General features: G+C 42.0%; 1 protein-coding gene across 9 annotated transcripts in view; it reads right to left on the minus strand.

Moving 5' to 3' along the window:
• ZNF143 (zinc finger protein 143) overlaps positions 1-13,938 on the minus strand; it is a 56,372-nt gene that overhangs the window by 33,953 nt on the left and 8,481 nt on the right. For 3 of the 9 annotated variants that reach the window (XM_084854394.1, XM_084854402.1, XM_084854410.1), the window contains exons 2-6: positions 11,323-11,441; positions 10,988-11,080; positions 8,513-8,596; positions 7,255-7,335; positions 5,515-5,711 (exon numbers count right to left, since the gene is read on the minus strand). In XM_084854394.1, the coding sequence (XP_084710520.1) occupies positions 5,515-5,711; positions 7,255-7,335; positions 8,513-8,596; positions 10,988-11,080; positions 11,323-11,434 (567 nt within the window). In that variant the 5' untranslated portion in view covers positions 11,435-11,441. Of the gene's footprint in view, positions 1-5,514; positions 5,712-7,254; positions 7,342-8,512; positions 8,597-10,987; positions 11,081-11,322; positions 11,442-13,938 lie in introns of all 9 variants that reach the window. The other 6 variants (XM_084854368.1, XM_084854377.1, XM_084854386.1 and 3 more) reach the window with 3 other exon arrangements.

Here is a 13,938-nt window from a genome sequence, read left to right on the forward strand (position 1 = left end):
AAATGGCAGATTCCCCATAGCTGTGTTAAAGAGAAATCATAACATCCAAATAGTTCTTGACTTCATTGAAGTCAACAAAATTTCTGGCTGCAGAAATTAGGACCAATTGAAATGACATTTCTCCCTATTTTTATAAATAACACTCATACAAAGCAACACACTCAAAAACAAGGTACAACAGGCTGCAGAACAACTAATTCAAGAAGGAGCCATTCTATATATATTTGTCAAACTTTGGTTAGTTGAGTTTCACTTTGGTCTCCTGTCTGAAAGAGTTCTAAAACATTCTGCCACCTCTTCCAGTTCAATGTGATTTAATTAAAATGTTATTTATATGTGACTGGTAATATTTTACCAATATCTTTGTGAATATTATTGTTGTTTTTATTATGCTTTTGTCATGTAAACTACCCAGATAACCTTTTGTTAGCAGACAGACAGACAGACAAATAAATAAATAAATACACTAGTGTAAAAACAAGAAAACAAATCAGAGCATTAAAAGAGTATAATTCACTTTTAATTGCCCAACATGTCTCAGGGACAATCTGGAGCAATTCTTCTCAATGAGTATCAAGGGCATTCTCAGAAAGATTTAGGCAATCAAGATCCAACCCCCTACTTAACAATACAAATATCAAGGCCTTGTCAACCAATACTAAGCTTGAGATTGGACCCCGAAATGATGTGACTTCCCAGATCTCACACCCTTCGTATGAAGCAAGACAAGGGCCTCCTTTTGAGACACCACAACCCTTGTACTTTCCCTGCATCCGGTCAGTGAAGAAACTGCTGACCCAAATGGATAACATTACCTTCAAGATCCTGTATGTCCTCTCTAAGATGTCAAGACATACCACTAAGAAGCCACCTGGTGCAGAAGAAATGCACATCTCCAAGCAAAGTCTCTGCTCATTTAAATCTCGAAAGACAACTGCTGGGGACAATGCTAAGAAAGTCTCTCTTACAGTTCTGCTCCAGGCAAGGTCAGAGCAAACCTCTCAGCTGCTAGCTTTAGCAACCTGGAATTACCCATCTTCCCATGCCTGGTTGCTCTTCCTGTTATTTGGATACCAGCCTCCAGATTTGCAGTGTTAGGGTTCATAACTTCACCCATGACAGATTAAACCTGTTTAATTGTTTCCCCTAACAAACACTTTGACTGATGCGTGGTCTCTCTTTATGCCAAAGAGTGAACTACACACTCTCTCACAATGAAACCCTTCCTTGTTACAGAGGAACTTTGTACCCTGCATAGTACTTTTCTCAATTGTCCAGTGCAGATGTAAAACAACCAAACTGGGTTTGGACGTCACGATAGCCCATGATGAGTTAAATAAGCCATGATGGTTGAATAAGCCACGATGGCTTATTTAACCCATCGTGGGTTATTGTGTCATCTGTCGGGGATTTTTAAACCCACGATGGCTTATTTGGCAAAAACAACCCACGCAGATAACCCACTGTCTGCAACAGGGTTTATTTAAACCATCATGAGTTATCATGTTATCTGGGGGTCACCGTGGGTTATTTCAGTCACCTACAGAGTTGCGCAGCAAGAGTAGTCAAAACTGCTGCTGCTCTGCTCCTTGCTGGCTTTAGCGCTTTAAAATGACCAAGCCCACAGTGTCAAGGGGGGAAATGCACAATTTCCCTGTTGGAACAAGTAAAAGCAAATAAGCCGGCAGTGGGGAGAAAAGCGCATTTCCACTTTTGTGCAAAAGTGATATAGCAGTATACTGGCATTGGGAACAAGTAAGAGCAAATTTGCCAGCTGTGACAAGGGGGAAATGCACATTTTTGCTTTTCACAGAAGTGCTATAGTGCTTTACCAGTATTAGGAGCCAATTAAAGCAACCAAGCCTGCAAGTTAAAGCAACTAAGGCACCAATGTCTATTTTGTGCACTCAGGATTTTTGCTTCTTTCCCAGTTAGCACACACAGTTTTGATGGTGGATCAGGTGCCTCCTGATTAGGAGAGGCTGTGAGAAGTTTTGTCCTGATCCTGCAAACCCCCAACGTTTTATAGCCACACACACACACACACACACCCATTTGGTGCACTTGGGATTTTCACTCCTCTGGGGTAATTGTGCAGGATTTTGATGTTGGATCAGGTTCCTCCTGATTAGGAAAGGCTGTGTGTGAAGTTTTCTCCCAATCCTGCAAACTCACAAGGATTTATAGCCACCACCCCCTTTTTGGTGTACTTGGGATTTTCGCTCCCTGATGAATAGTCACATGGGGTTTTGATGTTGGATTGGGTACCTCCCGACTGCAAACTTCTAGTACTTTAAAGGTGAAACAGCACCACTACTCAGGCAGGAGGACTGCAGTGGGGGGGGGGGGATCAAATTACACACAATAGCTTAATAAGCTACTCACAGTAGCTTATTAGTCTGTTCATGTGGCAGGTGATCATGGACTATTTCAAAAATAAGCTACTTTGCGTAGCTTATTACCCCATCATGGGTTATCACAATGTCCGAACGTGGCCAGTATCTCTAGCTCTGATGAAGGAAATCACAGCAGGTCACAGGATTCTGTGCTCCCTCTCCTAAGATTCCCTCCTCTCTCACATGTGAATTCCTAATGACCTTAAACACTGATTAAGGGTTATATCTGCCTTAACCTTTACCATAGTTAAGATTGTTAAAATAGTTAAGAGAACCATAGTTCTCTTCTGACACCTTCAAAGTCTACTTATGATGGAATCAATGGTTAACAACCATGGTTAAAGCTGGTGCAGATGTGATTAACTATGGTCAAAGACATTGGATGAAGCGTGAGGGGAATTCACAAATGACAGCAGAGGGGTTGCAGGAAGGAAAAGTACAGTCTTGCAACCTCTTCCACTTAGTGCAATATTGTGTGTCCCCTCTTTGAGACACTGGCGCTGTTCAGATGTAACTTGGGGAAGGGTGGTTAGGCTAACCACAGTGCATGGTGGTTACCACTAACCACACCATATGCTCCTGTCACATGTGCATGGAAACATGACCCACAGGGTGGTTAGCCTAACCACTCCCTAACCACCGCCCCATCTTGCAAAAGTCCTTCGGTCAGGCCACCACACATCCCAGCGGCCACAGCAGAGCAAGTGGCCACCTTGCGGCCAGCGCTGCAGCAGCTGCCTCCCCACTAGGTTGTGGTGTGTGGGGCCCAGGCCTGTCCCACCACCACACTTGCGGCCTGTGATCTGGCTTTCCTGTTCCGGACTCCGTCCCAGTGAAGGCTGGGGAGCCTGCAGCTTTGAGAAGGGGGGCATGGTTTGAGGCAAGGATGCTGCTGCATGGCCATTGGCCGCACATGCAGGGATGTTTTCACTTTTCGCAGCAGCCACAAGTGTTTGTGCCTGGAAACACGGAGCACTCAAGGTCACTGTGCTGATAACACCAGCTTCGGATCAAAAACACCTTGGTTCCCGGTGCACTTCTCCAATGTTGTACTGTGGGACAGAGAGGGAGGAGGCTGGCTCTCAGCTGCCATGTCATGTATTGCTAGGCAGATTTCAACCACAGAGATCTCACACACTGGCAGGAGCTGCAGGACCATTTTCAGCTGCTCTTGTCATGGAGCTCTATAGTAGCACTTGGTTAACCACAGGGCCTGACGGACAGCATGCTAAGCCACGGTAGGGGCCATTAACCCTACTGCAGCATGTGGTTAGTGAGCGTGGTTATACCATGGTTATGTAGCCACCATGGTTAGGAAATACGCCCCACAGACAACATGCTAAACCATCATAGCTCAAAATGTATAACTATCATGGCTTAGTGTTATGCCTGAACAGGGCCAGTGAATACTTGAGAGTGCAAGCCTATGCATTTTTACTGAGAAGTCTCACTGAATTCAATGGTTTATTCCCTAGTGTGTATAGAACAGCAACCTGAGGGCAGTATCTTATACTGCCACAGAGCTCCCGCTATTTCTGCTGCATCAGCAAGACCCACTGCTAGCATTACAGGAAGGTAGTACTTCCTAAAGCAACCCCAGAAACAAGCAGAAACAAGCAACCCCAGAAACACAAGCAGAGCTCCCTTCCGCTGAACTGCCCCATTCCGGAAATTAGTGTTTCTGCTTATTTCCGTTTGCTTAAGGATCTGTTAGCTTCCTGTTGCATTAGTGTTATGTTATTACCCTAATGTCTTTGATATGCATGGGTGAATTTCTTGATATTGGTTTCAGTCCAGACTTGTTCCTTCCACTTGCAGATTGTTGATGCAGCAGAAGCTCCTGCTCACGGAAGGAGGGCAAGAAGTTAGTTTTTCAAATTCCCCTACCCCAGCATGCCACCTTGCATGATTTGAGGCAGCTGGGGGGGGGGGGGGGGATGGGGACGGACAGCAAGTTTCAGGGGAACTAGCAGAAATTGCCTCTTTCCCCACTTCTGACAGTGGGAACAGCTCATGAGCAGATCCTAACCATAAGGGAGAAAACAACAGCGCAAAGAAACAGGCAGTATCCAGTATCTCAGCCACCTGCCTTCTGGCTCACAATGAGCATCCTTTCAGCGTGAGCTAGAGACTGGGCAAGTTCCCTGGAGAGCCGGCCAGGCCCAAGTGCCTGTCTCTGAGGGGGTCCTTCCTCCGAGCCAGGCATTGTGGGAGGGCTTTTTCAGGAGATCACCTGTGGTAAAGACATGCATTTGGGCCTGGCCAGCTCTCTGAAGAGCCATGCCAGTTCCTTTCTTTGGCCAATTCTGGTCTCTAGAGATCCTGTCCGCCCTCTGGCTCACATTGAGAAGATTCCCACTGCGAACCAGAGGACAGATGTCGACAACAGAGTGGGAGGTGGGTGAGCGGCGGGCATTGCGATGGCAATGGGGTGGGAGACGACGTGGTGTGCTGTGCCACCTCAGATAGCAGGAGAGCTTGCGCTGGCGCTGGAAGCAAACCCTGCTGACCTGTCCTGTTCCATGAACAAGCATTTCTGGAATTGCTCTTGCCTCTAAGAAACTGTAATTAATAGAGAACTGATTTCTTAATAAAGCTAAAACCACCACTAATTTCCTATAGTTAAATGTGTATGACTGGACTATGATAAAAATTACTTCCTCCTAAACTCAGTATCTGCTTCTTTTTTTGCTTTGTACCAAATACCATGCTAAGCATACCATGCTGACAATTCACAAAACTAGATTTTATTTCTTTTAGCTTCTAATATGCTGTAAATTTATTTTATCATACTTCTAACAGTTGTACTCTTCTTCAGTTTCCAGGTAACACTCTGTCTCCAACCTCCATTCTTTCACTAATTTCAGAGAAATCTAATATTCTTTTGTCTTTAATCACCTCTCCTACCATCTCTTCAATTACAGCCAATCCTGCTTCCAATGTCTACTTTTTGTTTGCAGTTAAACAATTTGGTTTTCTTCTCATTCCATCTGAACCTGTAAACCTTTCTTCTCAACCCATCTGAACCTTTGTTGATTTCAGGGCAACAAAACCCACCATGTGTGTCCTTATATTACACAATGCAGATAGCATATACAATCTGTACTCCAAAATGTACCTTGGCTGCATATTGTTCCAAAGCAGTGATAGTATCTGGATCAATGGTAGCATCTCCTGTATGAAGGCCTGCCACTGTGCCATCAGCCTGAATAGCTAAGATGGTGTCCGATTGTGGTACCTGCACAGTATGATGAATGTAAGCAGTGGTCCCATCTTCCAACTGTACTGCTTGTAGGGCGCTCTGGTCATAACTGTCTGATAAATTATTTAAAAACAGTATTAAGACATAGAAAACATTTCTATGTGTATTTCTTTAAAAACATGGACTTAATAATACTGATGCAAAATCTCTATTCATTTCAATTGTATGGAATGGAATGTTTGAGTACTGATGCAATTGACAATTTCCTATACAATGTTCTGTACAAAGAAACGCTATTCTTTGGCAAAAGTGTAAAAAACCTGACACAGCAGTTTATGTTTTATTTGCAACAAGAAGTGCACACATAAATACATGTTACATTAAAAAAAAATTCTAGTAACACCCTAACAAATTTATACAAGACCCATTAGCTGCTATGGCAAATTGAACAGACCCAAAAGCTCTTGCCAAGAAAAAAATATTTTCTGCGGAATATTTTCTAAATCAGGATAAACGAAAATCATATTTAAAACACAGGATTTTAGGCAGAATCTCAGATGGTATTTAAAACAATGTACATATTAATTTTAGAAGATTTATCATTGAAATAGCTAACCTTCATAGTGGTCCCAGCCCTTTCATCTGCAAGAATCTGCTTGTACATCTGCAGCAGAGTGTTTTACTTTCCATGCACAGGAAGTACTACAGAACACACCGGCCTGGTTCGCACATAACAACAATCCCGAGTATGGGCTGAGTATAGTTGGTTGTTGAATCATGGGTTGTTGATGAATCGTGGATAGTCATTACATACAAACCCTGCACTAGAGAACACATGGTCTGGGTTTGCACCACACGATAACCCACACTCAGTGGTTGAGTGTGGGTTGTCGTTGAACTGTGGTTTATCATGTTGTCTGAATTAGTAATCTAATTCTACTTGGCTCCAAACTCCCTAAGATTTCAAACTGATTTCCCTTGCAGTTACTCAGCTTATGACACACTGAGAGTGTTTGGCTGATCACGGGGGTAAAAGAAACCATTGTGGCTTCTCCCCACACCCATGCATGCCCATCATTTACAGAATTACCGTCACTGCAGCACAGGTTGGCATATCTTCCAAACCCGGCATGTGGTGCAATGGGGCAGATTTGTACCCACCCTACAACCCCTACTGCAAATCATGGGTTGTAGGGTGGGAACGAAGCCACCCCCACTGCACTGCACATCCTAACAACCCATAAATTGTGAGTTGAACAACCCCTAGAACAACGGGTTGGACTGTTGTCTGAATCCGGCACTGCCAACCCATTGTGGGTTAAAGGCATTTGTGAGCAAGCCACTTGGCAAGAGTGGCAGAAACGCCTGCTGTTCTTGCTGAGCAATCTTGCCCAGAATCCCCAGCATGTGTGCCTCATAGAGAACAACAAATCACCCCCTTTTTGCACCCTTCTGCCTTAGCCATGGCTATGTTTAACAGCTGTCAAAGGTTGCTGCAGTTAGTACAAACGGGAGGGAAAAGAGGGATGGCATATAGATCTCTGTGAAAAAGAGTCTCCATGACAAAGATGACAACCGCATCACACTCAGTACACTAAAAGAGAAATTGCAATTACTTTGTTTTTTGAAAAACTGATCACGTCAAAATGTATTTACCTTTTGAAGTATGATGAATGAAAGCTGTGGTTCCATCTTCAAGCTGAACTGCCTGTCCATCTTCTAAACGAAGACTATCTCCTGTATCAGGAAAGGAAAATGTCACTTCAGTTACATAACACATTTATGGATTGCGAGACCAGATGTGACAAACTCGCATATTTTGATGTAGCTCAACAGTGCCCCCTAGAGCATCTGGTAAACTGGCACCATGCCAGGATGGCTGAGTAGGTGTATATCATCTTCTTGCTCACTAATAGGCACCCAAAAACGTACACTTTTTAAATAATGGACTAATTAGTCCAAACTGGTTGCCCCTTTTGAGATGAATGGTTAGGCCCATTAGGAAAGTGAGTCCAGTCACTAAGGAATTTTCTGATTTGCTGGTCAGATCACTGACATCAGAAATGGAGGCTATCACATTACTGGACAAAACAATAATCAGTCTCCACTGAGGGGCCAGCTTTTCTTGAACTCAGATTCCCATAAAAGTAAGAGTTTGCTCGCTCCTTGCGGAAGCTTCCACATAACATCTAGCTGGAGGCCAAGATGTTCTCTCTCAGACCATCCTTGAATTCTATATATATTCTAGAACCTAAGACTCCACTTAAGTAGGTAACATATAATTAGATTAGTTAGACTTATTTTCTTGGTTTTATTTGGAATTCTCTCTGTGTGAGAGATTATTGCTTTCCTTTGTTTTTTCTGTTTCCCCCCAAATAAACTCCTACTTATATTTGGACATTTGGCTGCATTGTTTTAAAAGGGAATTCTCACTGAACTCTTCCCCATGTGAAGGACCGCATGGTTACAAAACTACCATTTGTGTTTTTAGGATTTTCACAAGGTTTGGTTGAGTTCTGTGTCTCTGCGCTATGGGCAAGACAATCAAAAGCACCTTTCTTTTTCCTAGGGCTGGGCTGAAAGAGAGGGTCCCTGGTAAAATGATTCAGAAACTCCTCAAGGAGCTAGACAGACTGGGATGCATCAGGAGGATCATCCTGACTGGTGGCAGCCTATCAGTAATTCATTTTGCGGGGAACCTTTGTAAAGAAGGGTTCCACCAGTAGGGATCCCCTTCCCAGTCTGTAACACCTGATTTTAAAGTTTTACCAACACACTAGAAAATATAATAGCTAAAAGAAATGTCAAATTATAGCAATAATATTTTATTAAATGTTATGACAAATCATGTTTTATATTATATTCTGTCATCAAGTCAACAGCTTTAAACTTGTATTCATTGTAATATACTTACTACTTTTAGACATGGGAACATGTTGGACATAGGCAGCTGAACCATCTTCCAGCTGAATCACCTGGCCATCCATTAATTTGCCATCTGGAATATATGCATATTGAGAATTTAAGAGACCATTGATCCAATCAAGCTAGAGTGATCTGTGCACAGAAGAAAGCTTCTGTGTGCAGATCTGGTTCTGCATTGAGTCCCATGCATGCAAAAGTAACCTTCGTGGGTAGTTCCCCATGCTGGATCTCTGCATCCACCACCTGGAGTGTGTGTGCTGTTCCTCTTGTTTGACTGGAACCATGCACAAAGCAGCAGCAATCATCTGTGTGACATTTGACATTCCATCAAATCACCTGTTGTGAGTAGTGATTAGAGTAGTGATTCCACATGCTTCTTCACACTCCTACTCCCCAGAGAGATGACTGGCATTGTCATAACTGAAAGCACTGACTGTATGATCTGGAAGAGATCCTAGCAGGCAGCAGCATTCATGCAACTGCTGGTACATGTGAAGAAATCTGGACTGGGGCCCATAACTACAGCTCAGAAAGTAAGATATGTCTAAACTGTCTCACTTCTGTGCTTCAATATATAACTAAATCCCACTGAAGGCCAAATGAGAATAGATGCAGGAGACCCGTCATCCTGTTTCTGACACTGTTATCATCATCATCCTAAAGTGCAGCCTCATGGGGTGTGCGTGCAAATTTTCCTACAGGCTGTTTTCCCAATCAAAATCATCCACCCCAACTGCATTTCTTGCAGTGGAGGAAAATACTATGTAGTCTTCCAACTGCATTTCAGTAAAACTAGCTAACAAAAAAGGTTGGAACACTGCTCACTCATCTCATCTAGATTAGCCTGGATCTCAAAGGGGTTTAATTACATCTGATTTTCCTAAGATTGCACCCCATATCTCATTTTAAACTATATCTGTCACTTGTTTTGAATCAAATAGAGAAGATAATAGTTCTTTTGAGCAAATGCTGAGCAAAGTAGCAACATATAAAGGGCTTGAAAATACTTGAATTAAAATAGCAGAGAAGGGTAGGATGTGTTTGATCCTAAACCTGGCAGTAGCTATAACATCACAAACCACAACAGCTTAAGTGCCATCCTATGCAATTCAAACAGGGAAGACATGCCTCTTAAAATCCCGTCTTGTCCTATTTTTATGGATGTATGTCAGTGCACATTCTTGCTAGTGCTAGACCCCTCCCACTGTGGTTAGGGTCTCATGGTACATGCTCTTCTCAAAGGTTTTCCTGAACAAACCTGAAGCAATCATTACTTTGGTCCTGGTTAAGGGAATGATACTTGCTTCCAGCAAGTGGCTGTGCAACAGAGTACAGAATCAATATCTTGCAACTTCTCTATACAGAAGCAGGTCTCATAGAGTTCAACAGGACTTACAATCCCGGGTACGTGTGTACAGAACTGTAGCCTAAGTCATTCTAAAAGACATGTTAGGCACCCTTGTGTAGCGTACACACATTTAAAATAGTTAAACCGTAAAAATGGAACTGCCAGCTCCTGGGCCAGATCTGGCCCACAGTCTTCACTTCCAGCCCATGGCCTCCCCTCCTCAGCCCCACTCCCAGCACAGCAATTCCACTGGAGCCAATGGAAGCTTTCCACCCCACAAATCCAACTGCCACACTAGGGAGGATTTGTGTGCATCTATTTGAATGAATGGGTGTATATTTATGTTATGTATAAGAATGGATGTGTGTGTGAGAAGTGTGGATCTGTAAATGGGTAGATATGTAGATGTATACGAATGGGTGTGTCGATGTATGACAGAGTGTGCCCCCCCCCCCTTCTGCCCATTACTGACATGCAGCTCTCAGAGTTTAGCTACAAGGGAATGTAACCGTCAACTTAAAAAGGTACTCCTCCCAAGAGTTAAACAGTGAGCCTGTTTGGATATAATGGCGGCATTTAGCGGTATTTTGTGGGTTAATGAAACCATGAATTGCAGCGCCGTGTGCTGCATGCAAGCCACTTCCAATTTCCAGCAACAACCAACAAATGCCACATTCATTGGTTGTTTCCGTGATGTCTGAACCCATGCAACTGGGGTTGTTCATGGGATAAACAATCCCAAGTTAACCCAAGAATAAACCATGGGTTTCATTAACCCACAAATTGCCATCAAACACTGCCGTTACATCTGAACAGGGCTGGCAAATCAGGAGGTTTTTTTATTTTGGGAGGGGTTTTTGGTTCATTTCATACCTGTTTATATGTGGAGTAGTTATTAAAGTCTTCTATGACTGTGAACACAAATTCAGGAGTAGTGCTTGTTCTGTATTAATGAATACAGAGTAAAAGTGTTTGACATTCTGTCCAAGCCTTTATTGATATTTCCAAAGCAAAACAATTAAGCTTTGTAAACTGATCTTGGTAGGAAAGAACAAATATCTGTAAGATTATTTACAATTAGATAAACTGGTTGTAGTAATTTTACAGTCTAAATACCTTTAGAATTATGTTGTATGTAAGCAGTGGAGCCATCAGAAAGCGTAACTGCTTGTAAGCTTACTCCTTCCATGTTGTCCAAGTTGTCTCCATCTAATAACAAAAAAGCATTCAGCATTATTTGGTGATCATAACATACAATCCACCTTTCATTCATAAATTATGATGAAAATATTTTAGAAACGGGGGGAAATTATTTAACCATTTGGTATAGTTTCTGATAAATTCCTGTGGTGCATTTCATAACCTGAAATATCACTGTATGTTTTATTAAGTTCACAAAGATAGCCATTTTGTCACACTGACTGGCAATGGATGTTAGCCTGATCACTCACCTTGCACAGCTACAGCTTCTGTTAAACAGAGAGTTACATGCTGAGCCTCCATTCCCCCTCCGGAAAACTCCGTCATTCCCTGAGAGTCTCGATTTATCTGGGCTAATAACATTGTCTACCTAAACTCAGAAGAAAGAGAATTTACAAAATTTATTAGAAGTAGATTCAGGATAGTATTTCTCACACCAAGGAATATTTCTGGTGAACCTTTATTTGGAAAAGAAACAGTTTTGCCAATTCTTGTAATCAGGAGTCTCATACTTGAGGGTGTGGGGGCATGCAGAAACTTGAAACCATAAACGTTGCTAAAATGAAAGAATGTTATTTCTAGTCCTCACAAATGTATAGTTCTAATCATTGTTGAAGGTTCCAGTTCTTGTAGAAGAAAGCATGATTGAAGCATTTTAAAGGCTCAGAATGTCATGCATGAATAAATAAAAGTGTTTTTTTAATGTGTGACAAAATTTGGGACCGGCAATCCAAAACACATCTTGAAGCACACATTTCCCCTGTGACTGCAAAAAGCACTCATGTGCCACAAGAAAGAAAGAAATTAAAGGTTCCTGTGAGTCTCTTGGTGTGCTTCTTGCCAATCATTCTTTCTGGAAGTAGGCAATTCTGCTGTGTTTCTGGGCTGACTGTGACCAAATTATCCTAATCACACTTAACACAGAGCAAGCAAGCATTACCCTGTCCTCCAAGGAGGTCATCCACTATGCATGAGACACTGTTCTGGGTATGCCTCCAATTTTAATTCAAGAACCTATTAGAAGTCTTCAGAAGTCTGGGAATACTGTTGTAAAAGGTTAAAAACCCCACACCTTACATGCATATGTTTTACACATGTGTTCACACTCATATCCCATCACCTATATAATTTGAAATTTGTGGTATTTTCTGGTTTATGCACGTGTTTGCTTCCATGTTCACAACATAATTTTGGTTTGCATGTGTGTGTGATATATATAATGTGCTCCCGCTAGTACTATTAATGTTGCACTAGCGGAACATCAATAGCACCAGAGATATTGCACTGTTGGACACCACCCATAGATGCCAGAACAGCATTTTGTGCATGTGAATTCCCTATATTCTAATTGTATTGGTCCTCCGGGACCATAGGCAGATGCTTCTCACCACAAGTTTATTTATGTTATCTTGTTTTGTAAACCATCCTGGAAGCTTTGTCGAAGGGTGGTATGGAAATCTTTTAAATAAAATAAATTTACAGAATGTTCCCTCACCTAGTAAGAGTGATGTACAATCATGAATTCTCATTACAAAAATCTACGGCTGCAAATCTTTCTCCAAAGTTCATATTTATAAGAACACAGGAGCAGAGACATCTAGCCTTGTGGTGAGAAACACAAGTAACACAAGTAACAAGAAACACAAGTCCCTGTAAAAACTCAATGTACACTCACTTTCACTTAGAATAACTATAATATGCCATTTTACCACCAGACAGAATCCTCTAGAAAACAAATAATTAACTATAAAGATAATAATACTTTATTCAGAGTGATTTGAAATGATATATTCCTTCTGAGGAACTACTATACTTCGTATCCAAAACATGCCAGGCATGGCAATCTTTCTGGAATGCTTCTGTAATGAAAGGTTTTGTAATACCTTTTCAAGTTTTGCCTCTTTTTATTGCATTTGAATAAAAACACCTTGAACAGTGGGCAGAAATGTCAGTGGAGACCCCAAAGCACTGATGTAACTCACTCCCAAGAGACACTGTGCTGCATTAACTATTATGCTACCTAATGTGTGCCTCTGGTGACACCAGATTAATCCAGTGAAAGACTATTTATTTATTTATTGCATTTATACCCCGCCTTTCTCCCTCTCGCAAGGAACTCAAGGCGGCTTACATTATCCTCCTCCTCACTGTTGTATCCTCACAACAACAACCCTGTGAGGTAGGTTGGGCTGAGAGTCTGTGACTGGCCCAAAGTCACCCAGTGAGCTTCCATGGCCAAGTGGGGACTAGAACCCAGATCTCCCGGCTCCCAGTCCGTCACTCTCACCACTACACTACACTGGCTCTCATAACTACTTATGATTTACAACAAATCAACATGTTTTAATTGTTATATAACCAATTAACAAATATTTTTGATAGAAAATAACAGTTCAAACAGGAAAATTAACCTTTTGTCTTTCTGGTTCAAATCAGGATTGAAATAACTGGTTAAACCCATTTCACTCGTAACAGCAATCATGGGTTAATTAACCTATGAATTGTCAAAATCTAGTAGGAGCAAGAGAGATGCCTCCAGTACACTCGCCACTTCCATTTTCAATTTACAACTTACGTTTGCCCCTTTCTTACATTGTTAGTGTGATGTCTGAGCGCAGACACTCTGGTTGTTTAGGGTTTAAACAACACAGAGTTAACCCAACAACAACCATGGGTTAACTCTTGCCTCAGTGATCCATGCCCTAGTAATCTCCCATCTGGATTACTGCAATGCACTGTACATGGATATGCCTTTGAAAATTATCCAGTAGAATATGGCAGCAAGATTGAGAACTGGGGCTGGCTGTTACAAATATATTACATCAATGCTTTTTTTTATCTTCATTGGCTCACATTCCATTTGCATG

This window comes from Heloderma suspectum, chromosome 1 (genome assembly GCF_057233095.1).
Source record: "Heloderma suspectum isolate Gila_16-S chromosome 1, 16-S_ref, whole genome shotgun sequence".
Taxonomy (NCBI): domain Eukaryota; kingdom Metazoa; phylum Chordata; class Lepidosauria; order Squamata; family Helodermatidae; genus Heloderma; species Heloderma suspectum.